The sequence below is a fragment of the Nelumbo lutea genome, chromosome 2, assembly GCF_056320005.1.
Source record: "Nelumbo lutea isolate HS-2025 chromosome 2, American lotus-T2T, whole genome shotgun sequence".
Taxonomy (NCBI): Eukaryota; Viridiplantae; Streptophyta; class Magnoliopsida; order Proteales; family Nelumbonaceae; genus Nelumbo; species Nelumbo lutea.
The window spans coordinates 38,535,735-38,559,141 of NC_142685.1; the positions used below are offsets into that span (position 1 = coordinate 38,535,735).

General features: G+C 36.8%; 2 protein-coding genes, 1 long non-coding RNA gene and 2 pseudogenes across 4 annotated transcripts; 4 read left to right on the forward strand and 1 right to left on the reverse strand.

Moving 5' to 3' along the window:
• Positions 1–882: 882 nt before the first annotated feature.
• Positions 883–1,995, forward strand: LOC148869971 (putative xyloglucan endotransglucosylase/hydrolase protein 23 pseudogene; annotated as a pseudogene).
• A 6,004-nt stretch (positions 1,996–7,999) lies between these two features.
• LOC148869972 (putative xyloglucan endotransglucosylase/hydrolase protein 23 pseudogene) lies at positions 8,000–9,232 on the forward strand (annotated as a pseudogene). Its single transcript, XR_016107102.1, has one exon. The product of XR_016107102.1 is annotated as a putative xyloglucan endotransglucosylase/hydrolase protein 23 pseudogene (transcript).
• Positions 9,233–14,694: 5,462 nt separating this feature from the next.
• LOC148869973 (uncharacterized) lies at positions 14,695–16,085 on the reverse strand. Its single transcript, XR_016107426.1, has 2 exons — positions 15,279–16,085; positions 14,695–15,045 (listed from the first exon to the last, which is right to left on the reverse strand). It is a non-coding gene; the product is annotated as an uncharacterized LOC148869973 (long non-coding RNA).
• Positions 16,086–16,516: 431 nt separating this feature from the next.
• LOC148869974 (putative xyloglucan endotransglucosylase/hydrolase protein 23) lies at positions 16,517–17,798 on the forward strand. The gene has a single exon (XM_088970762.1). It carries the CDS (start codon positions 16,674–16,676, stop codon positions 17,649–17,651), a length of 978 nt encoding a protein of 325 aa, XP_088826888.1. The 5' UTR covers positions 16,517–16,673; the 3' UTR covers positions 17,652–17,798.
• A 2,405-nt stretch (positions 17,799–20,203) lies between these two features.
• On the forward strand, positions 20,204–21,646 carry LOC148869975 (xyloglucan endotransglucosylase protein 7-like). The gene is made up of 3 exons (XM_088967982.1): positions 20,204–20,563; positions 20,662–20,855; positions 20,943–21,646. Exons 1-3 carry the CDS (start codon positions 20,285–20,287, stop codon positions 21,349–21,351), a joined length of 882 nt encoding a protein of 293 aa, XP_088824108.1. The 5' UTR covers positions 20,204–20,284; the 3' UTR covers positions 21,352–21,646.
• Positions 21,647–23,407: the final 1,761 nt, after the last annotated feature.

A 23,407-nucleotide genomic window follows, 5' to 3' on the forward strand; every position in this document is an offset into this window, starting at 1 on the left:
GGCTGGTCCAAGTCGGCCAGGTCGCGCAGGCCGCACGCCGCACGCAGCTCACGTAGGCCGTGCGTAGTTCGCGCAGGCCGCGCTCGCGCCGCACGCAGGTCGCGCCAGGCCGGCCAGACTGGTGCCCGGGTGGGTCACCAACTTCGTAAGTTTGTTGGCTGGGTGTTTTCCTAGTTGTCACGAGGTGCCACGTGTCACAATTTCACTGGAGGGCCAAATCTGCCCGTTTTGAATTAGGGTAAAATTAGATTTTTCTCAGCACAAAGGTTTAAAGTCTTTTACCCTATTTAATATTAATTAGTATTTATAAAATAATAATTAAAAATGTTTTGGAGATAAGGGATCATCTCCGTATGAAAGATAAAACGGGAGATATTTCCAATATGCACCACTACTCTCGTCTGAATGGGGATGAGCCTGATGGGGGAAGAGTTTTGTTGGTTGGGATATGGGCTAAAAGAAGGGATCTGCCTGTTTTTAATGGTCTGACCAATCAGATCTATTGTTGTTGTCCTTGTACATAATAAAACGTGGAAAGTAACAACAGACATCCAGGCCATTAGGCCATTTACAGCTGCCGGTTTTTAATGGCGGTGACAGAGACGCGTCTTATGTCTGTGACAACTGCACCAAATCTCAAACCGCGTCAGTGCGGGAGAGGGACAATTGTTCATTTGTTCTACAGTCAAAACAAGTAAAGTTAAAAGTTTTATGCTTTTACTCCAATGGGCTGTAGCCAGTTCAGACCCTCGCGTAAAAGAAAGGAACACAGTCCGAACCTTCCTCTGTTCATCCCTCTCCGCAAATCCCCCAGTCCCACTACCTATAAAAGGTCATCAATCACACTCCACACAGAACTTACAACCAGTTCCTCATTCTTCGAGTCCTACTATTCAAATCTCCGCTCAACAATTACCTATGGCTTCTTCTCATGGGTTTTTCTTAAAATCTCTGTTTTGTTTTCTTATTTTGATATCTTTGGCCATTGCTACCGTTTCAGCTAGTAGTTTCTACCAAGACTTCGACATCACATGGGGCGATGGTCGAGCACAGATACTCAACAATGGGGAGCTTCTCACTCTGTCCCTTGACAAAGCCTCTGGCTCTGGCTTCCAATCCAGGCACGAGTACCTCTTTGGTAAGATAGACATGCAGCTCAAGCTCGTCGCCGGCAACTCAGCCGGCACGGTCACGGCCTACTACTTATCATCTCAGGGACCGACCCATGACGAGATTGACTTCGAATTTCTCGGCAACCTCAGCGGTGATCCCTATATTCTACACACTAATGTCTTCAGCCAGGGGAAGGGAAACAGGGAGCAACAGTTCTATCTCTGGTTCGATCCTACAGCAGACTTCCACACTTATTCCATTCTCTGGAACCCCCAACGCATTATCTTCTCTGTAGATGGAATACCCATAAGAGAATTCAAGAACTCAGAATCCATTGGAGTACCATTCCCCAAGAATCAGGCCATGAGGATCTACTCCAGCCTATGGAATGCTGATGATTGGGCCACAAGGGGTGGCCTTGTCAAGACCGATTGGACAAAAGCACCATTTACAGCTTCCTATAGAAACTTCAACGCCAACGCCCGCATCATGTCTTCAGGCTCCTCTTCTTGTGACTCCAAACCTCCCACTTCAACAACTGACAATCTCCAATGGCTCTCGCAAGAGCTGGACTCAGCTGGTCAAGAGAGGATGAAATGGGTGCAGAACAATTATATGATCTACAATTACTGCACAGATACAAAGCGTTTTCCTCAGGGCCTCCCTCCTGAGTGCTCCGACACCAACATGTCTTAGAGCAGCTTGTTTTAGAACATTCTTTTGTTTTCGGGCTTCACAAATTATTTCATTTATTTATGAATTTATTCAACTTTTTGATAATTAATAAATTTAATTCTTCATTTTGTTTTCACTATAGTATTGTAAAACACATCATAAGGATTTTTTTTTTAATATAAAAAATTTATGATATTTTATCCAGCACACATTCACACTTCATTTCTCTGTTGATGGAATAGCTTACAAAGTAATACGTAGATTTTTGGTGGAATAGCTTACACACATAGCGGAAGGGGCCCAATGAACAATGCAATGTCATGAAATTGAATTTTCAAGGTGCATGAGCATAGAGGTGGATGGAATTTGTATTACGATTTATAAGTTAACGATGCAATTTTCACGAAATTGAATTATCAATGTGTATGAAGAGTGCAAAAACCTTATAATATTTTTATATGTATTTGATATTTGCATTTATATTCCTTTCAAATTGATCATTAAGTATTAATAATTAAATTTTGACATAATTTAATTAATCTGGATTTACATGGCATATTGTTGGTAACCAATTAGCGAAAGTAACACCTAGACCCAACGCAGATTTGCATTTTCTTGCCTTGCTGGTGATCAGGCCCATTAGAACCATTTTTACCCGTTGGCCGGTGTAAATTGGGGTCATTTTTATCCGATGGCCTAAGAGTAGAGGTGTAAATCGGGCTGTGCCGTCCACAGGATGGACGGCATGATAGCCCATGGGCCGTGCCAGGCTTGGCACAATGGTCTTCCAATGGCTAGTTTCAGCTTTCTGGGGGTCTTTTATATAAATACCCCCTAATAGGTATAAACAATTATATAGGGGGTATTTATGTATTTTTCTTATGGAGGGGAAAAATGATATAAATCTCCATCCAACAGCTATATAAAAACTACTTTATGGATTTTTTTGGATAAAGTTATAAATAACTTTAAAATGACCAAAATATCCCTCCCAACAACTAAAAAACAACTAGTTTTTAGGGTATTTTGGGTAATTGAACTATGTTCAATTCCTATAAATAGCCCTATCCTTCACCAATCTCATCACATTGATTCAACAATTGTCTTAGTCTTTTCTCTCTCATATTCATACATTCTATGCAATCTGAGTAACTCCGATTGGCTGATTGTTTGATTCTCCAATTCTTAAGTCTCAACTTTATTGAAATTTCAACAAGAAAAAGATTTGCTCAACCAGCTCAAGTATTTCAATTTGGGAGGCTTAGATGTTGAATGGTTTTTTAACCGTTGAAATCAATTTGGGATTCTGAACCAACAATCCGGACAAGTCCAATTAAATTAATTTTTATCTTTTTGGATTAAAAAAATGGTCGGCTCTTCCCAAAACCGATTCCCCACCATGTTCATTGTTGACGATATTCAATAACATCATGATAATTTAGCACTGATGCTATTGATATTGATGGAAGTGGAACTTTCACCCCTGGTACTGATACTAGGGGAAAGAAAAAGAGAACCTCTAAGTTGAATAGCCCAGTTTGGAAAATTTTTAAAGTAGAGGATATTGAGGAGAAGGGAAAAATAGCACTTTGCCAAAAATGTAGAAAAGACTTTAGCTATTGTAACAAGGGTGGTACGGGTCATTTGATCAGACATTTGCTCATACATGAGAAGGAAGAAGAAGAAGAAGAAGAAGAAAAAGAAGAAGAAGAAGAAGAAGAGAAACAACACATACACAAATTGGGAGGGGGAGTTTTGGTACAGTTAAATATTCACAAGAAAAAATGAGACAATAATTAACAAAGTATATTGTACATGCAGAACAACAATTTATATTAGTTGAAGATACTAAGCTTGAAAGATGGTTGCGTAATTCTGTAAATCCATAATATAAAAAAGTTTCGAGAAATACTATTAGATCGGATGCTTTAAATTTTTTTTATTCAAATTAACAAAATTTAATTTTCTTGTTATCAAATCCTAATTCTAAAGTTGCAAATACTTATGATATTTGGACATCTAAATTTAACATAAGTTATATTTGTATTACCGGCCATTTTATTGATGAAAATTGGCTTTTAAATAAAAGAATTTTAAGTTTTACTAGGCTTGAATGACCACATACTGGCCCAACTATTGCTGCAAGTATTTTAAATACTTTACATGCTTATGGAATAGAAAATAAATATTTTAAAATGTTAATTAAAACCATATTTAAATGGTAAATTATTTTATATCAGATGTGCATGTCACATCTTAAATTTATGTATTCAAGATGCCTTGAATATTATTTCTACTCACATTTCTAAAATTAAAAACTGTATTATATATATTAAAAGTTTAGGGGCAAGAAAATAAGAATTTATATATTTATGTGAAAATTATGGTTTAAAATATAAACATTTTATATTAGATGTAAAACATAGGTGGAATTCTACCTATGCTATGTTAAAAAGTTGTATTTCTCATAAATAAATTCTTAGTGATTTTTATAATGCCAAAATGACTAATGATATTATATTTGATGAAGTTTGGGAAATGGCAGTTTGTACAAGAGATTTTTTTAAAACATTTTATGATGCAACTAATGAATTATCAAGTATTTATTATCCAATTAGTTATAATTTACCTTATCTATTAATGATAACTAGTAATTGTTTTTCAAAATATAGAAATAACCCACAATTTAAATGTATTGCTGAAATAATGGAGAATAAATTTAAAAATATAGAAAGAACATTTCTCCCCTTTATTGTTTAGCTACAATATTAGACCCTATGATTAGGAAATATGGTTTATATATTTTATTTGAAATATATTGTGAAAATATGAATATTGAAATTAGAAATAAAAAAGGAAAAATTAATAATTTGTTATTTGAAGTGTACAGTTTATATGAATCTGAAACAGTAGGAAATATTCCCACAATTTGTATAGCATCTTCTACTTCTGATTTTGAGCCTAATAGTAGAAGAGAAAAACTTTTTTATTTAATAAATAGAAGGCAGAAATCTGCTACTTCTACAACAAGTTCATTTACTGAACTTAATTTTTATTTACAAGCAAATTTTTCTAGTTTAGGTGAGGGAACAAATAATTTTGATATTTTAACTTGGTGGAGTGAGCATTCAAAAATTATCCAGTTCTTGCCGCCATGGAATGTGATCTACTAACCCCTCCAGTGTCAACAGTTCCATCGTAGTTTTGTTTTAGTGTAGGTACTGGGGTGTTGGACGACAAAATAAACTGCAAGAACAATGAAAGTATGGAGATGTGCATAAGCTTTAAGGATTAGATAGATGCAAAAGATAGATTGCAAGACAAAGGAGGGCATGATAGTACACTAGATGAAGAAAATCATGATTCATTAAGTTGACTAGTTGTATAGAATTTTTTTTTTCAAATTATTGTAATTTTCTCTCATTTATTTGCTATTTTTTTAGAAATTTTTTAACAATATAATTTTGTATTTTCAATTTGTAACTATATTGTATTTTTTAAATTTTATTAATTTATTCCATTTTCATATTTCATTCATCCAATTATCCAATGATCTAATCATTGTATTTGTAATTTGTATCACTCAAATTTAAATGAAATAAAATTCTTATTTTTCTTCCAATTTGTTATTCCATCATTCTTATTTGGTTAAGTACTTTTTTTTTTCATTTATGTGTTAGATAACTTAGATTTCTCATTTCTCATTTCTTAATTTTTCAAATATCTTCTGATGCGGCACGATCCTGGTACTCCTAGCTGGCTGCTGACTGGCTCCTTGTTGACATTGGACGACACTTGAGAAAATGGAAAATAAGGATTCCCGGGGATTTACCCGGTGGGAATACTCTGAAGCTTAAGTCAGAATGTTGGGGAAGGAGAAAAAAGAGTGCGAAAGCTAAGAGTGTAGGTCGCGCTTTATCACTGTGCTCGAGAGATTAGCTCGCGAGCAAGTAAAGACTCAAGTTGAGAATATGAGAGTGCGGAAGTATTCAAAAGTCTGAAAAATATCCATTTTCTAATTTGCCTCAAGGGCTTTTATAGGGGAGTTCTTGTCAAATCGAGCATAACCGCCACTGGGCCCCTGCCGCAGCTATTACCTGCCAGGGCTGCGTAGGTGGTCGTTGCAACGTACCTCTTGCTAGGATGAGTGACACGTCTTAAAGGGGCAAACACGACTCTGCCTGCTGAGAGACGTGAGTGTAGACTGTCGAAATGACAGGGACTTCGCCATAAGTCAAGAGACGTGGTGCAGTCTAATCGGTATGGTTTGTCAGGTAGAAGCTTCCTGAGAAACGTCTGTGCTGCTCATTCGCGAGCTACTTTGTAGCAAGCTTAGGAATACTTCGGGGTTACCCTTACTAAGGTTGTTCTCTGGGGTGACTTATCCGCTTAGGGGCTGGAGCGAGTTGGTTTCCCTAGCTCGCGAGCTGAAGCAGTCTTGGAGTATCCCCTTCTAGGTAGCTCGGCGGACCCAGAGCTTGTGTTGTAGCGAGCTCCTCCTACAGCGAACTATGATATAGCGAGCTGCTCTATGGGCTCGTTACTTAGCCGTGATTAGGCTATGATGCTAAGTTGTTGCCCATGATGAGTCAGGTTCATGTGTCATCATTTCATAGATCGGGTCAAATCATCCTCCATCAACTTCCAAAGTTCAAAGGAAAATTAGATTTCTCATTTTAGTTGTACACTTTTACTTAGAAAATAAATAAAAAATTTCAAAGAAAAAAACAAAAAAAAAGTCAAAAAAATCAATCTAACCCGGTTCGGCCTAGGCCCAAGGCCTGCCTTATGGCCCAGCCCGACCTAGGCCCACAGCACGATAAAGCATGGCACGGGCCCGCACGGGCCTAGGCTGTGGGTCGTGCCAGGCCAACCCCAAAAATTACCACCAGGAAGGGTGGCACGGCCCGTGGGCCAGCATAGCATGGCCAACACTTTGCACAGGCCACCCGTGAGCCAGCCTGGCACGACCCACTTTACACCTCTACCTAAACGCTCCTATACAACAAATCAGCTGGCACTGTCATCTGTCTAGTGGGGTACATGTTTCCCAAGGGGTTGGTTAATTAACTATATTTAAAATAATTGTAGTATTTAAAAAAAAAAGAAATAGTATTTCCTAAAAAAAAGTAATTAATTAACAGTAACATACTTAACAGTAATTATTTTTAAACCGTAATTAAATTATTTTTAAACTATAATTAACAATAATTATAATTTAAGATTTTAAGGTATAAATAGCAGAATTTAATTTTCATAAATTAGTGTATTTATTAATTAACAGTAGTTATATTTTAATTATTTTAATTTTAGATAAATACAATAGTTTAATGATTACAATATTTTAATAGAAATAGTATTTATCAAATAACAGTATTTATAATTACAGTGTGAACATTATCTATATAATAATAATAATAATATTATTATTATTATTATTATTATTACTATTACTATTATTATTATTATTTAAGTAACCTGTTAAATTATTTTTAGTTTGATTAATTAATTTTTATTAATTAAATTCTTTTTGTAATGATTATATTAATAATTGATAATTATATAAATAAAAATAATTTATATTAGTTACTTAAATAAATATAATAATATTATTATATTGTTATATTAGTTGTTTAACAAATTGATTAGATCATTCTTTTGATTGTTTCAATTTATTTACAAGTCTTGATTGTTTTATTGTTGAATCTTGATTAACAAAACCCGTGCCTCGCACGGATCCCCACCAGTAATAACCCCTAATTCTGTAAATGACAATTCTAAATTTCTAATCTCTCGTTGTTGCCATATTTGAAGACTTCTAACAATCCACCAAGGAATATATGTCTCAATCACAAAACAGAGTTGCTTGAACAGCTTTTCTTGGGGTTTGACCAATCAGATATATTGTTGTTGTCCTTAACTCCTCCTATGCAAAGATGGTGTACCGGTTGCTATTGGCAACAACACTACAGACTCCAGATACCAGCGGAGATGATGTGATTTCTAATGAAACGTGGAAAGTGACAACCGACAACCGGGCCATTTACTGTTTCGAGCCCTCTGTTTGTAATGGCGGTGACAGTGACGCGTCTTCTGTCACCACTCACCTGCACCAAATCCAATACCGCGTCACCGAGTAAGCTCTCATTTTTTTTCCATAAAAAAATTGTCGAACAAATTTCCAAGTGGGGGACAACTGAGAATTGTTTATTCGTTCACTTTCTCATATGGGCTGTAGCCAGTTCAGAACCTCGCGTAAAAGAAAGGAACTCAGTCCGAACCTTCCTCTGTCCATCCCTCTCCGCAAATCCAAATCCCACCACCTATAAAGACGACCTTTTAGCATTAATGAATCTCACTTCACTCACAACTTTAAACAATAGTTGTTCATTCTTCGAGTCCTGTCAATCAAATCTCTACAATCAACGATTAGCGATGGTTTCTTCCTCTTCTCCTTATCCTGGGATTTTCTTAAAATCTCTGTTTTCTTTTCTGGTTTTGAGCTCTTTAGCTATGGCTAGTAGTTTCAACCAAGACTTCGACATCACATGGGGCGATGGTCGAGCACAGATACTCAACAATGGGGAGCTTCTCACTCTCTCCCTTGACAAGGCCTCTGGCTCTGGCTTCCAATCCAAGCACGAGTACCTCTTTGGTAAGATAGACATGCAGCTCAAACTCGTCGCCGGCAACTCAGCCGGCACGGTCACTGCCTACTACTTATCATCTCAGGGACCGACCCATGACGAGATTGACTTCGAATTTCTCGGCAACCTCAGCGGTGATCCCTATATTCTACACACTAATGTCTTCAGCCAGGGGAAGGGAAACAGGGAGCAACAGTTCTATCTCTGGTTCGATCCTACAGCAGACTTCCACACTTATTCCATTCTCTGGAACCCCCAGCGCATTATCTTCTCTGTAGATGGAATACCCATCAGAGAATTCAAGAACTCAGAATCCATTGGAGTTCCATTCCCCAAGAACCAGGCCATGAGGATCTACTCCAGCCTATGGAATGCTGATGATTGGGCCACAAGGGGTGGCCTTGTCAAGACCGATTGGACAAAAGCACCATTTACAGCTTCCTATAGAAACTTCAACGCCAACGCCTGCGTCATGTCTTCAGGCTCCTCTTCTTGTGACTCCAAATCTCCCACTTCAACAACTGACAATCTCCAATGGCTCTCGCAAGAGCTGGACTCAGCTGGTCAAGAGAGGATGAAATGGGCGCAGAAGAATTATATGATCTACAATTACTGCACAGATACAAAGCGCTTTCCTCAGGGCCTCCCTCCTGAATGCTCCACCACCACCATGTCTTAGAGCAGTTTGTTTTAGAACATTCTTTTGTTTTCAGGCTTCACAAATAATTTCATTTATTTATAAATTTATTCAATTTTTTGATAATTAATAAATTTAGTTATTCATTTTGTTTTCACTATATTATAAGGATTTTTTTTTTATAATATCAAAAAATTTTGATATTTTATCCAGCACACGTTCACACTTCATTTCTTTGTCTGTTGATTGTTTATCTAACTGTTAACCCAAAAAAAACAACTATTTCTATATATATTGTATCTGCCAGGTTCCAAAATATACTTTCAATTCCAGCAATGGATCAGAAATCAAATGTATAGAAGTTGATGGGCCTTTACAAAGTAATACGAAGATTTTTGGTGGAATAGCGGAAGGGGTCCAATGAACAATGCAATATCTTGGAATTGGATTTTGAAGGTGCATGAGCATTGAGGTGGATGGAATTTGTATTACGATTTTTAAGTTAACAATCCAATTTTCACGAAATTGAATTATCAATGTGTATGGAGAATGCAAAATCCTTATAATATTTTGTATTATTATATATATATATATATATATTTGTACTTAATCTGAATTTATATGCCATATTGTTGGTAACCAATTAGAGAAAGTAACACGTAGACGCAACACAGTTGTTGGGCAGCCTGCGCAAAGTGAGTGCCCTGCCGTGCTGGCCCATGCGCTGTTACAGGCTATACCGCTCTTGTCGGTGAAAATTTTGGGTTCAGCCCAGCACTGCTCATTGTTCATGGCTCAGGCCCGTGCTGTATCGTGCTACGGGCCGGGTTGGCCTGTGGACCGAGTCAGGCGGCTTATCGGGCCAAAGATATTTATTTAAAAAAATAACAAAAAAACTTAAAATTTTAATTTTATATAAATTTTGTGTATACAATTACTTATATATAATAATTAAATAAATTAGTATAATAAAATTATTTATTTTATTAATATATCATATATTATATAATATATATTATTATATAATTATAATTTATATAATATAATATATAAATAATATATGGGACATGCCAGGCTGTGCCACGGGCCATGTTGGGTCAGGCTGTGGGCTGGGCTGTGCCGGCCGATGGACTTAAAACACCAGGCCCAGGACGGCCTACATGATCATGTAGGGCCTGGCACGGCCCATAAACCATCATGCCGGGCCATGGATGGCACTGCCGAATTTACACCTCAAATCAGGCCCATTAGAACCATTTTTACATGTTGGCATAAATGCACCTATGGCTCAGATTGGAAGAAGTATAAATACAGATATGTACAGTACAACAAATCAGCTGGCACCGTCATCCGTTTGGGGACCCTGCTTCCAAGGGGTTGGTTAATTAACCATATTTAAAATAATTACAGTATTTTTAAATAATAAGCAGTATTTACTAAAAAAAGTAATTAATTAACAGTAATTATTTTTAAATTGTTATTAACAAAAAATTACATTTAATTCCCATAAAATTATATTGAACAGTAACATACTTAACAGTAATTATTTTTAAACTATAATTAACAGTAATTATAATTTAAGGAATAAATAGCAGAAAATTATATTTAATTTCCAGAAATTACTGTATTTATTAATTATAATTTCATTACTTTATTTCCAGAAAATTACATTTAGATAATTACTTTATTTTAAATAAATACAGTAGTTTAATAATTACAGTATTTTAATAGTTATTACTATTTTAATAATTACAGTATTTGTTGAAAAACAGTATTAATAATTACAATATTTTTTAAAAATTTACATTACAATTACATTATTTAACAGTAATTAACAGTAATTATAATTTAAGGTATAAATAGCAGAAAATTACTTTTAATTTCCACAAATTACAGTATTTATTAATTAATAGTATTTAACAGTAATTATAATTTAATTACTTTATTTACAGAAAATTACATTTAAATAATTAATTTATTTTAAATAAATACATTAGTTTAATAATTATTTATTTCCAAAAAATATTTTATTTTAATTAAATAAAGTATTTTAACAATTACAGTATATATTGAAAGACAATATTAATAATTACATTACTTTTAGAAAAGTACATTTAGTTACCAAAAAATTACACTTAACTGTAATTAACTGTAATTAATAAACAGTAACATAATTAACAGCAATTATAATTTAAGGTATAAATAGCAGAAAATTACATTTAATTTTCAGAAATTAGTGTATTTATTAATTAACAATATTTAACAGTAATTATAATTTAATTTTTTTATTTTTAGATAAATACAGTAGTTTAATAATTACAGTATTTTAGTAAAAATAGTATTTATCAGAAAACGGTATTTATAATTACATTGTGTACAGTATCTATATAATAATAATAATAATAATAATAATTATTATTATTATTATTATTATTATTATTATTATTTAAGTAATCTATTAAATTATTTTTAGTATGATTAATTAATAATTAATAATTATATAAATAAAAATAATTTATATTAATTACTTAAATAAATATAACAATAATATTAAAATATTATATTAGTTTTTGGACAAATCTCCCTCGAACGAAAATTAATGGGGTCGCTTCAATTTATTTACAAGTCTTGATTGTTTTATTCTTGAATCTTGATTAACAAAACCCGTGCCTCGCACGGATCCCCACCAGTAATTTATAATCTGTAAATGACAATTCTAAATTTCTAATCACTAGTTGTTGCGATATTTGAAGACTTCAAACAATCCACGAGAGGAATATATGTCTCAATCACAAAACAGAGTTGGTTGAACAGCTACTATTGGGGTTTGAAGATTTTCGAAAGCCAAAGGTCTTGCCTTTCCATTGTTATCTTATGATATATATATACAAATTTGATGGAGTTCTTGCTCTCCAAAACTTTTTAAAATCCAAAAGACTTCCTAGTCCAAAAAGAAAAACAAAACTTCTAAATCCTAAGTGTATAGGAAATATACAAAACACAGATCTGTGATCTCCTAGGACTCTCGCGAACCTTATCTTCGTCCAATACTCCCCCTCAAGGTGGTGCATGAGGATTGCGAATGCCCAGCTTGGGAAGGAAGAAATCAAACTGTTTTTGTCCGAGAACCTTTGTAAAAATGTCGGAAACTTGTTCACTGGTACGTACATAGGAAGGCACAATGGTGCCAAATTGGAGCTCATTACGAATGAAATGACAATCAACTTCAATATGTTTGGTTCTCTCATGGAAGACGGGGTTCGCAGCAATGTGCAGAGCAACTTGATTGTCACAAAACAAGCATATAGGTTGAGGATGAGATATGCCCAAAGACGACAACAGACCTTTCAACCACTTCAACTCACAACTAGTGGTAGCCATTGACCGGTATTTAGCCTCGACAGAGGATCGGGAGACAATATGTTGTTTCTTAGTCTTCCAGGAGATGGGGGAATGTCCTAATATGACAAAGTACCCAGTAAGAGAGTGATGAGTTAGAGGACAACTCGCCTAGTTGAAATCACAATAGGCATACAATTGCAAATCACTATCATAGTGCAAAAATATTCCTTGACCAGGACGTCCTTTCAGATAATGAACCACAGGTAATGCCACATCCCAATGATCAACACGAGGACACTGCATAAATTGAGCCAGGACATGGATGCAATAACTGAGCTCCAGCCGCGTAATAGTCAAATAAATCAAACGGCCCACAAGACGTCAATATTGTTCAAGGTCATCCAGTAGTGCTTCGTCAGCAAGGGCAAGTTTATGATTCTGAGTAATAGGAAAGCGAGTAGATTTGGACACCAATAAGCTAGTTTCTATAATAATATCAAGTGCATATTTTCTTTGGCAAAGAAATATCCCTGATGATCCGTGAGTCACTTTGATGCCCAAGAAATATTTAAGAACACCAAGTCCTTCATGTGAAAACACTGGTTCATATACTATTTAAATTTGTGTATGAACTCCGAGTTATTCCCACCAATGATTAAGTCATCAACATAAACCAAGACGTGCAAGACAAGTCCATTTTTGTGATATGTAAATAAGGAATAATCGAAATAGGACTGTTCGAACCCAAAAGTTTTCAAGGCAACACCTAACTTACAGAACCAGTTCCGGGGGGCTTGCCACAGACCAAACAAAGATTTTCGGAGTTTGCATACCTTTCCAGTTCCAGAGGCCGAAAAACCTAGAGGAGGTTTCATATAGATCTCCTCATGGAGATCACCGTGTAGAAAATCATTGTGGACATCCATCTGATGCAACTCTCAATGTTGGGCCACAGCAAATGCTAAGAAGGTCTGAATTGTGACCATTTTAGCCACAGGGGCAAATGTCTCGTTGTAATCAAGACATTCAACTTGATTGTTGCCCATGATTACTAATCGTGCTTTAAATCTTTCAATGGATCCATCAGAGTTGTACTTGATTTTGTAGACCCATTTACACCCGATTGCCTTTTTTCTGGGTGGAAGGTCTTCCAATGTCCATGTCTCATTGTCTTCCAAGGCTTGTATCTCTTGGCAGTAGTCTCGTGCCACTGAGCATCAGTCATTGCCTCAAAGAAACGAGTATGTTCTCGGCCTGCAGTAACAGCTGCCAAGAAATATCTGCGTTTCACAGAAAAAATTATCATACATCACATAATGAGTTATGGAATAAGGAGTACCTGAGGACTGAGATGATGAAGGAGAAATAGCGGAGGGGTCTAAACGACGAGTAGAGTGTGTGACAAAGTCTTGTAAATAGCTGGGGGACCGCTTTTCTCGATGTCCGCGGCCTAATAACTCCGTGGTGGACTGAGGAGCAGCTGGAGGTTCATTATTTCTGCAATCTATATGGCTTCTTGTCGCATCAAGAGGACCTGCTTCATCATCATTACCCGTGTTCTGATGTCCCTCTTCATCGATCGTGTCGCTCCCCCTGACTTCTATATGAGGTGACTCAGATACCATGTCAGGAGGAGTGGCCCAAGGCAACCCAACATTTTCTTTGTCTACGGGAGGACTGGTTACTGAGGATTGATGTTCTGGAGTGGCAGAGGGAAATTCGGTCTCACTAAACACCATGTCTCGTGAGACGAACTAGTCACCAGACTCAAGGTCATATAATTTCCACCCCTTTTTCCCAAAAGGGTATCCAATAAAGACACATTTTCTACTCCTAGCGGCAAATTTGTCATGGTCCCGAGTATGCGAAAAATACAAGCAACCAAAAATTCTAAAATGTTTATAAAAAGGATTTTGTCCAAATAGCATCTCGTAAGGTGTTTTACCACTAAGAAGGGTCAAAGGTGTCCGGTTAATCAAGTACCCTGCGGTCAAAACACACTCACCCCAAAATTTGATTGGAAGATGTGCTTGAAACCTGAGCGCTCTGGCCACATTCAAAATATGACGATGCTTTCTCTACACACGACCATTTTGTTGGGGTGTTCCAACACAAGAAGTTTGAAATAAAATTCCTTGCTCGTCAAAATATGATTTCAAGGATTTAAACTCTGTTCCATTATCATTTCTCACCACCTTAACCTTCTTATTAAATTGTCGTTCAATCATGGCACAAAAAATTTTGAGTGTTCGACCAACTTCACTTTTTTTAGCCAACAAATAAATCCAAATCACTCGAGAATAATCATTAACAATTGTCAAAAAATATACAGTACCACAAGATGCATGTACTCTATAAGCACCCCCATAAGTCACAATGAATTAATGCAAAACAATCAATCACTTTATTGATGCTTTGAATAAAAACATCTCTAGTTTGCTTTCCCTTCAAACAAACATCACAGGTTTTGTTCTTACTATTACTGATATTAAGAAGTAAACTACTCCGATGCTACAAATCGCATGACCCAATTCTATCTGTCTTGTAAGCACGAACCGACGCCACACCCTTGAAAACATAGACCCCATCAAGCTGTTCACCGGCACCAATCAGAGTCCTCGAGATGCGGTCCTATATCACATACAATTTATTAGTAAACGTCACAATATAATCCGTGTCACGAAGTAACCGACCTACTAACAATAAATTATAATTGAGTTTTGGGACATATAATATGTATAGGAATTTAAAATTATTTCCAATTTCGATAGTGCCTTCTTTCACGGCCTCGATGTGCACACCGTTGGATAACCTAATAGGACAAGGTGCAACATCATAGGTATCGATGAACATATTTAAATTACCTGTCATGTAATGTGACGCCCCATAATCAACAATCCATTCCGTGGAATAATTCGAGTTTTTCATTAGCCTTGATTTTATAAACATTAAGCATGCTTACAAGAATTTGCGATTGATCGTCATTAAACCCGTTCAGTCCTGTCCTGTATCCGTCACTCAAAACTACATTAGCAGCCACCTCAAACCCCGCTCATGATTGAACAGCATGAGCTTTTTCCCCCTTCGTCGTAATTATCTTTCGATCTCTCACCGTTCCTGTCGTTATTGGCCGTTGTGATTCAAGAGATTGTGATAAAGGTACTGGGAGGTGCTACAGAGATTCCTCGGGTGAGGAAAATTTCTAATTGACGTCTGCTGAGAGGAAATGTGGATGACGGGGAATAAGCACTGGTCCGCAGAAGACGGTGAAGAATCGTTGAGGATCTAATGACAAATGAGCCGGATTTCGCCGTTGTTCTAGTGTCGCGAGGTCAGACAAGATGAACAGTACCGCCGCTTATTCCGTTCGAACAGAAAAAGAAACAGTGTTCGCCGCCAGTTTTTTGGGTTGGGTTCGAAGGAAGGGGATGAACTACAGTCATTGAAGACTTCTCCCTCGGGAAGAAGAGTGGGGTGTGAAGTAACTGCCGCCCCGTCGATCGGTCGCTGCTCTGTTTCGGTCCAGAGGAGGAAGAAGAGTCCAGACCTGCTGCTACAACGAAAAAATCAGGAACTGAGACTCAGAGTACGGTGGGTCTAATGCCATGAAAAATTTTGGAAGCCAAAATTCATGTCTTTTCATTGTTATCTTATTATATGTATACAAATTCGATGAAATTCTTCCTACTCAAAACTTTCTTAAATCCAAAAGAATTTTTAATCCAAAAATAAAAAGAAATTTCTAAAGAAATATACGCAGTTGTGAGACTATCGCGAACCTTATCTTCGTCAAATAGGGTTTGACCAGTCAGATATGTTGTTGTCCTTTAACTCCTCCTGTGCAAAGATGGTGTACCAGTTGCTATTGGCAACAACCCTACAGACTCCAGAGACCAGCAGAGATGATGTGATTTCTAATGAAACGTGGAAAGTAACAACCGACAACCAGGCCATTTACTGTTTCGAGCTCTCTGTTTGTAATGGAGGTGACAGTGACGCGTCTTCTGTCACCACTCACCTGCACCAAATCCAATACCGCGTCACTGAGTAAGCTCTCATTTTTTTTCCATAAAAAAATTGTCGAACAAATTTCCAAGTGGGGGAGAGCTGAGAATTGTTTATTCGTTCACATTATCATATGGGCTGTAGCCAGTTCACAACCTCGCGTAAAAGAAAGGAACTCAGACCGAACCTTCCTCTGTCCATCCCTCTCCGCAAATCCAAATCCCACCACCTATAAAAACGGTCATTTAGCATTAATGAATCTCACTTCACTCACAACTTTAAACAATAGTTTCTCATTCTTCGAGTCCTGTCAATCAAATCTCTACAATCAACGATTAGCGATGGCTTCTTCCTCTTCTCCTTATCCTGGGATTTTCTTAAAATCTCTGTTTTCTTTTCTGGTTTTGAGCTCTTTAGCTATGGCTAGTAATTTCAACCAAGACTTCGACATCACATGGGGCGATGGTCGAGCACAGATACTCAACAATGGGGAGCTTCTCACTCTCTCCCTTGACAAGGCCTCTGGCTCTGGCTTCCAATCCAAGCACGAGTACCTCTTTGGTAAGATAGACATGCAGCTCAAGCTCGTCGCCGGCAACTCAGCCGGCACGGTCACTGCCTACTACTTATCATCTCAGGGACCGACCCATGACGAGATTGACTTCGAATTTCTCGGCAACCTCAGCGGTGATCCCTATATTCTACACACTAATGTCTTCAGCCAGGGGAAGGGAAACAGGGAGCAACAGTTCTATCTCTGGTTCGATCCTACAGCAGACTTCCACACTTATTCCATTCTCTGGAACCCCCAGCGCATTATCTTCTCTGTAGATGGAATACCCATCAGAGAATTCAAGAACTCAGAATCCATTGGAGTTCCATTCCCCAAGAACCAGGCAATGAGAATCTACTCCAGCCTATGGAATGCTGATGATTGGGCCACAAGGGGTGGCCTTGTCAAGACCGATTGGACAAAAGCACCATTTACAGCCTCCTATAGAAACTTCAACGCCAATGCCTGCGTCATGTCTTCAGGCTCCTCTTCTTGTGACTCCAAATCTCCCACTTCAACAACTGACAATCTCCAATGGCTCTCGCAAGAGCTGGACTCAGCTGGTCAAGAGAGGATGAAATGGGTACAGAACAATTATATGATCTACAATTACTGCGCAGATACAAAGCGTTTTCCTCGGGGCCTCCCTCCTGAGTGCTCCAACACCAACATGTCTTAGAGCAGCTTGTTTTAGAACATTCTTTTGTTTCCAGGCTTCACAAATTATTTCATTTATTTATATATTTATTCATTTTGATCTTCGCTATTGTAATCTAAACCAACATCATAATGAAATTTTGATAATATATATCAGAAAGTTTTGTTATTTCATCCTCTACACTTCTCTTATTTATTTTTTATTGTTTATCCAATCGTTATGTTTCAGTAAAGTATCTATTTGTTAGACCAAACCATCTGTTTTTTTTTTTCTTTCGATAAGCAAATGTTTCCATTAAAACAGCAAGAACAAGAAACACAGATTACAACTCTTCATCCGAATGAATGTCCAAACTCCACAGAGGCTAATGAACCAGGACGGCAAAAAGGAAACAAACTCCCCTTCCCATAAGGCTAACAATGGTCCTTCACTAGCTATAACTTTTAGCTATTTCTGACAATTTTGGAGGAATAGTTACACATATCAAATAAAATACCAATGTCTAATGCGCCAACAGCTAGAAGGTAGTCCATGTTTTTAGGCCCATAGAGAAAACCCACTGGGCCTCATTCGTTAGATTATTATGCATTACTCGGTCCATGCACCCAAAAAATCCGTGCCAAAAACTAATTTCTTGGGCCCACTTGAGGAATCAAGTTGTAACAATGTTTCATCACTTTGAAATCATCATTGAAGGTGATGGCCATGCTAGTATGGTACCCCACGCCACTCTAGTTTTTAGTTGTAATTTCCCAAAACGAGCAAAAAGAAAAAGGCCTCTCACTCAAATATTTAGAATCCATACCACACACAGGTGTACTTTAAATAACACATGATTTATCAGTCGGTTTGCCTGAAATTGGGTTATTCCTTCACTTATAAAAAAGAAAATTACCCAAAAACCCTCAATACAAACTCAAATAATGCTTGGGCATGGTTATAGTTTTCTAATCCTGGTCAAACCAGAGGTTTAAATAAGCCCAATCCCACTTTTGGGTGATTAAAACATAACTTCTATACATATATTAATTAGAATACATCCAACTATTATTATTACACATCCATCTAGCAGAAAATCACCAATCCAGATGAGTTGGAGACAAAGTCATACGCATCCGATTGAAATACCTATCAGAGTTGAGCATGTCAGTGTTTTGGATCTTAAATGGGCCCACAGTAGCACTGGTGTGTTCTAACCCTAATAGATAATTCAGGCAGGTGTGTATTTTTTAAATAAATAACTTTAATTTTGAAATAGAAAGAAATGGCTGGTGCGGCAAATTGTTATTGGTGTTGTAGAGAAAATTTTCTGTATCAAGGGTAATGAATTCCTCTGCCTGTGCTGATGAAATAATATAAAATTTTAATATGTTCAGTACTGATAATACAAGTTTTGTCTTTCCGTGTTGTCTCAATTTATTTATTAATTAACCTCAGAATCAAACGGATCTTGTCCAAGAGATCTTCTATGCAAAAAACAAGATCGAATAAATAAAATATTTTATTTATTTTTGAGATCAACTCCATTACTAAGGATGGCTGTGGTGGTTTTGTAATCCTGTGCAAAACTCAGTGTGTTAGATTTTTAGAATACAAATCCTCCCTATACATTAAAATGCAAAACTATAGATGACAATGTTAGGTCTAGACCCTTATCTAATTTGTCCATTATTTTCTTTTATACATAAGCAATAAATATGTAAATAATATGAACAAACATTAAGATATATAAATTATTTTATTAAAATATGTAGAAAACATATAAATTATTAATTATTATTCATAAAAAATTGAAAATGTTATTAAACTCAATATACCTTTCAACAATATATAATTAGGATGGATCGGATTTAGCCTAATACTGTACCTTTTATCCATACTTGTTTGGATTGTAAAATCCGATACCTGTCCAATCCCAAAATTTAATTTTCAAGAAAAAAAATAAACATTATACTGCATTCCATCTCAGAATTTTAAATTTCATTGTAGACATACAGCAATTCAAAATTTGAAATACCCCCACTTATTATACTATTACCTGCCCGTGTATTAACATTAATTTCAAATTGGCACCTACCCCAACTATACTCTAGAGCATATTTGGATTTATTGGGGTGGACTGAACAATAAAAACCCAAAAAAAAAAAAAAAGAAAAAAAAAAAAAAACCATCGGAGTGGATAGGGGCGGGTATCATCCAGGTAAGGTAGAAATTTCCATCCGTACCCAGTACTCCGCTTTTTATTATATGCCGTTTGAATTAAGAGAGTACTGAAGGTGGATCTCTACTGGCCAAATGGCCAATTATTGTTTACATGAGACATAATTGTGAGAAGACTAATTCCCCTTTTTGTTGTGGTGTGAGGATGGTTGCTGGAAGCGGAACCAGCTGGTTGTGGGTTGGTTAAAAGTGAACTGAGACAGCCACGGACAAAGGAAGCAGTTCTCCATTTTCCTCACCAGCCCAGTTCCTCCCTACCCTAGTAATCTTTTCCTAGCCAACTGTTAACAGCTAAAACATGGCATTGAACCTTCCATGGTTTCATTTGACTTGTTTTCTGCAGCCACTACGATAAATAGGTATCCTCTGATCAATCAATGAACCATCATTAGTTCCAACTTGAATTTCATCGATCTAGCTAGTCTAATAACACCATGGCTGCTCTTTCTTCCTCTGCTGTTTCAGCAATGCTGCTTGTCCTTCTAGCTAGCTTTTTCATGGCTACCTCTGCTAGTACTTTCTTCCAAGACTTCGACATTACTTGGGGCGACGGTCGTGCAAAGATTCTCAACAATGGGAAACTTCTTACTCTGTCCCTCGACAAAGCCTCTGGCTGTGGCTTTCAATCCAAGAGGGAATATCTCTTTGGAGGTATCGACATGCAGCTTAAGCTTGTTCCTGGCAACTCTGCTGGAACTGTTACTGCCTACTATGTGAGCTCCGACTTCTTTGTGTGATCATATGATTCATCTCTTTTCCATGCAACAAGGTCCTTAGACTGACATCTATGTGTACGCGTCTTGTGTTGCAGTTGTCATCTCAGGGCACAAATCATGATGAAATTGACTTTGAATTCTTGGGGAACCTCAGTGGAGATCCTTACATTCTTCACACTAACGTTTTCAGCCAAGGGAAGGGAAACAGAGAGCAGCAGTTTTACCTCTGGTTCGACCCCACCAAAGATTTCCATACCTACTCAATTCTCTGGAACCCTCAAAGTATTATGTAAGCACCAATCCATTCGGTATGCATGGATTAACAATTTTCTGTACTGTTTTTCGGAAACTTGCTTGTTTTGTCTTCTCTTTTCAGATTCTCTGTGGATAGAATTCCCATCAGAGAGTTCAAGAACTTAGAGCCGATTGGCGTTCCTTTTCCTAAAAACCAGCCGATGAGAATCTACTCCAGTCTCTGGAATGCCGACGACTGGGCCACGAGGGGCGGACTCATCAAGACAGACTGGACTAAAGCTCCATTTACTGCATCTTACAGAAACTTCAAAGCAAATGCTTGTGTCTGGTCATCTGGGGCTTCGTCTTGCAGTTCCCAGTCATTGGTCTCCACAGTCAACTACAACAAAGCCTGGTTATCACGGCAACTGGATTCCACAAGCCAAGAGAAGACGAGATGGGTACAGAGGAATTACATGATTTGCAACTATTGCACCGACACAAAACGCTTCCCTCAAGGCCTCCCTCCAGAATGTGTCCACACCAACTGAAAAGGATTTCAAGTTTCAATACTAAAATCAAATCTAGCTAGGCTTTGTGTGCAGTACTCCATTCATTCATTCATTCATTTTCTCTTACCTCCTTTTCGTTTGTTAAATCTCCAAACCAAAATACTTTTATTCATCATTTTCTTTGCTGCTATAAAACTGTATTGTACGTTGATGAATTTTATCCATGGTTGAGCTGGGTCAAACTGACCTGTCTATCTAAGCAATGAGCAGTCTGGTTTCTAGAACATTTATGTAACTTTACAATCAGCAACCGTTTCCATGACGAAGTTTCTAATTCTATGTATTATGTAATTTGTCTGGTTTGAACGTTGCATTCACGCATAAGTTGGTAGAGATTGTTTCACAAAGAAAGCAATTCTTGTTACCATAGGTTGTATTTACCATGTCACGTCTACAACTTCTATTACCTTTCTCATAGCTGACTTCTAGCTAACAAACCTAATCACCTTAGCCTAACAGTTCGGTCATCCATGTATTCAAATTTAAATGTGTAATTTGTATTCAAATTCAAGGGAAAATCTATGATTCCAAAAAGGTATCATGTTCAAAGGTACTAACCAAACAGAAATCTCCACATAAATTTGGTTCAATACTAGAAGTTCTGTCGGAAAGAGAGAGACTTTCAGAGGCAGAGGTATTAGGGTCAGTGGACCCTCGTGTAGCGAGGGATGTCCAAGTGGCAAAATCAGTGGGGCTGTTCCTTTGGGGTGGTGAGAAGTTTTCAAGCGAAGCATTCAGGAGGTTTGAAGAAGAAACGGAAGAGGCGAGCATAAAGGGAGAATATCCAAAGTAATCCTTACCATCTTCCTCATTTTTCTTGGGAATATCAAAATTACCAAAATAAACAGATGCCCAATTTGTATCGGTAGAATAACGGTTCAACTCAAGGTCAGAATTCGTACGCTCAAATTACATTTGAGATAGGTGTCAGTTAAGAATCGATGACAACTTATGGGCGGGTATGAATGCATAGAATATAAGTTTTTGAACTTTTGAATGTTTATAACTCTGTAATGAAAATCATAAATCTAAATTGGGCAAGCCCGTACTTTTCGGAATTTGTATAATAACCATCTTAAGAGTTTCTGTACAAAAGTCTTTTTCCCTTCCTCTTAAGAGTTTCTATAGTAATCATCTCTTATTGGCTAGTCTTTTTCTTTCCAACCCTAATAGTAATAATAGGGATGACTTTGACAACGCCATAAAACCACTAGCATCACCTATATTGATGCTTCATACTCTGATTAGACATCTTCCCAGCTCAACATGTTGGTACAGGGATTTTGAGAGGAACCAACCGCTTTTGAAAACTTGTAGTATTGAACCCTAAAAAGTGAAAAATAAATGCAATTTACCTAGTATATGTTCGGTTATGTGGGTGTTTATTGTTTTGAACATTTATTTTAACAACTTCACTTTAAACGTTTTTTACTTTACAGGATTAATACCCCATAAAGTATGTCACATAAGCATTTCATTTCAAGAAATGCCTAGGCATCAGGGGAAACAAGAGTTTAACATTTCCCCAAATGCCCCATGCACATAAATCCAGGCGTTTATGCTTTTTAGTGTTTATATTATATTTGATAAATGAAACCAAACAGCGGTTTCATGCTCAATAAACACAAATGTCCATGTGGTGCTGATGTGGCTGTGTTTTTTTCAATAAATGACAAGGGAACCAAACATCCCCCTAGTCTACAAGTCCAAAATCTCAATTTAATTTCAATTGATGAAGCTTCTAAACCTATGAAATTACTTGAGATACTTGAGCAAGCCTTCCTTTTATTGAAACTTAAACAAAGTTTTATAAAAAAAAATAAACTTAAATAAAGTTGAAAATTAGGGATTAGGGAGTAAGAGATTAAAAAGAGTATTAGAGAGAGTATGAAAGTATGTGAGTACCCTTTAAACTAGTTGTTTTGTAATTATGGAGAGGGGTATTTTGGTCTTTCATAAAGTTAGTTATAACTTTACAAAAACACCCCCAAACTAGCTATTATATATTTGTAGGGGGGATTATTGTCATTTTCCT

What these genes read in the sequence shown, in the direction of transcription:
- LOC148869974 (XM_088970762.1), top strand. Translation starts at nt 16,674, where the DNA reads ATGAATCTCACTTCACTCACAACTTTAAACAATAGTTTCTCATTCTTC.
- LOC148869975 (XM_088967982.1), top strand. Translation starts at nt 20,285, where the DNA reads ATGGCTGCTCTTTCTTCCTCTGCTGTTTCAGCAATGCTGCTTGTCCTT. An exon ending in GAACTGTTACTGCCTACTAT is followed by an intron (nt 20,564 to 20,661) that starts GTGAGCTCCGAC and finishes CTTGTGTTGCAG; the next exon opens with TTGTCATCTCAGGGCACAAA. An exon ending in TGGAACCCTCAAAGTATTAT is followed by an intron (nt 20,856 to 20,942) that starts GTAAGCACCAAT and finishes TTCTCTTTTCAG; the next exon opens with ATTCTCTGTGGATAGAATTC.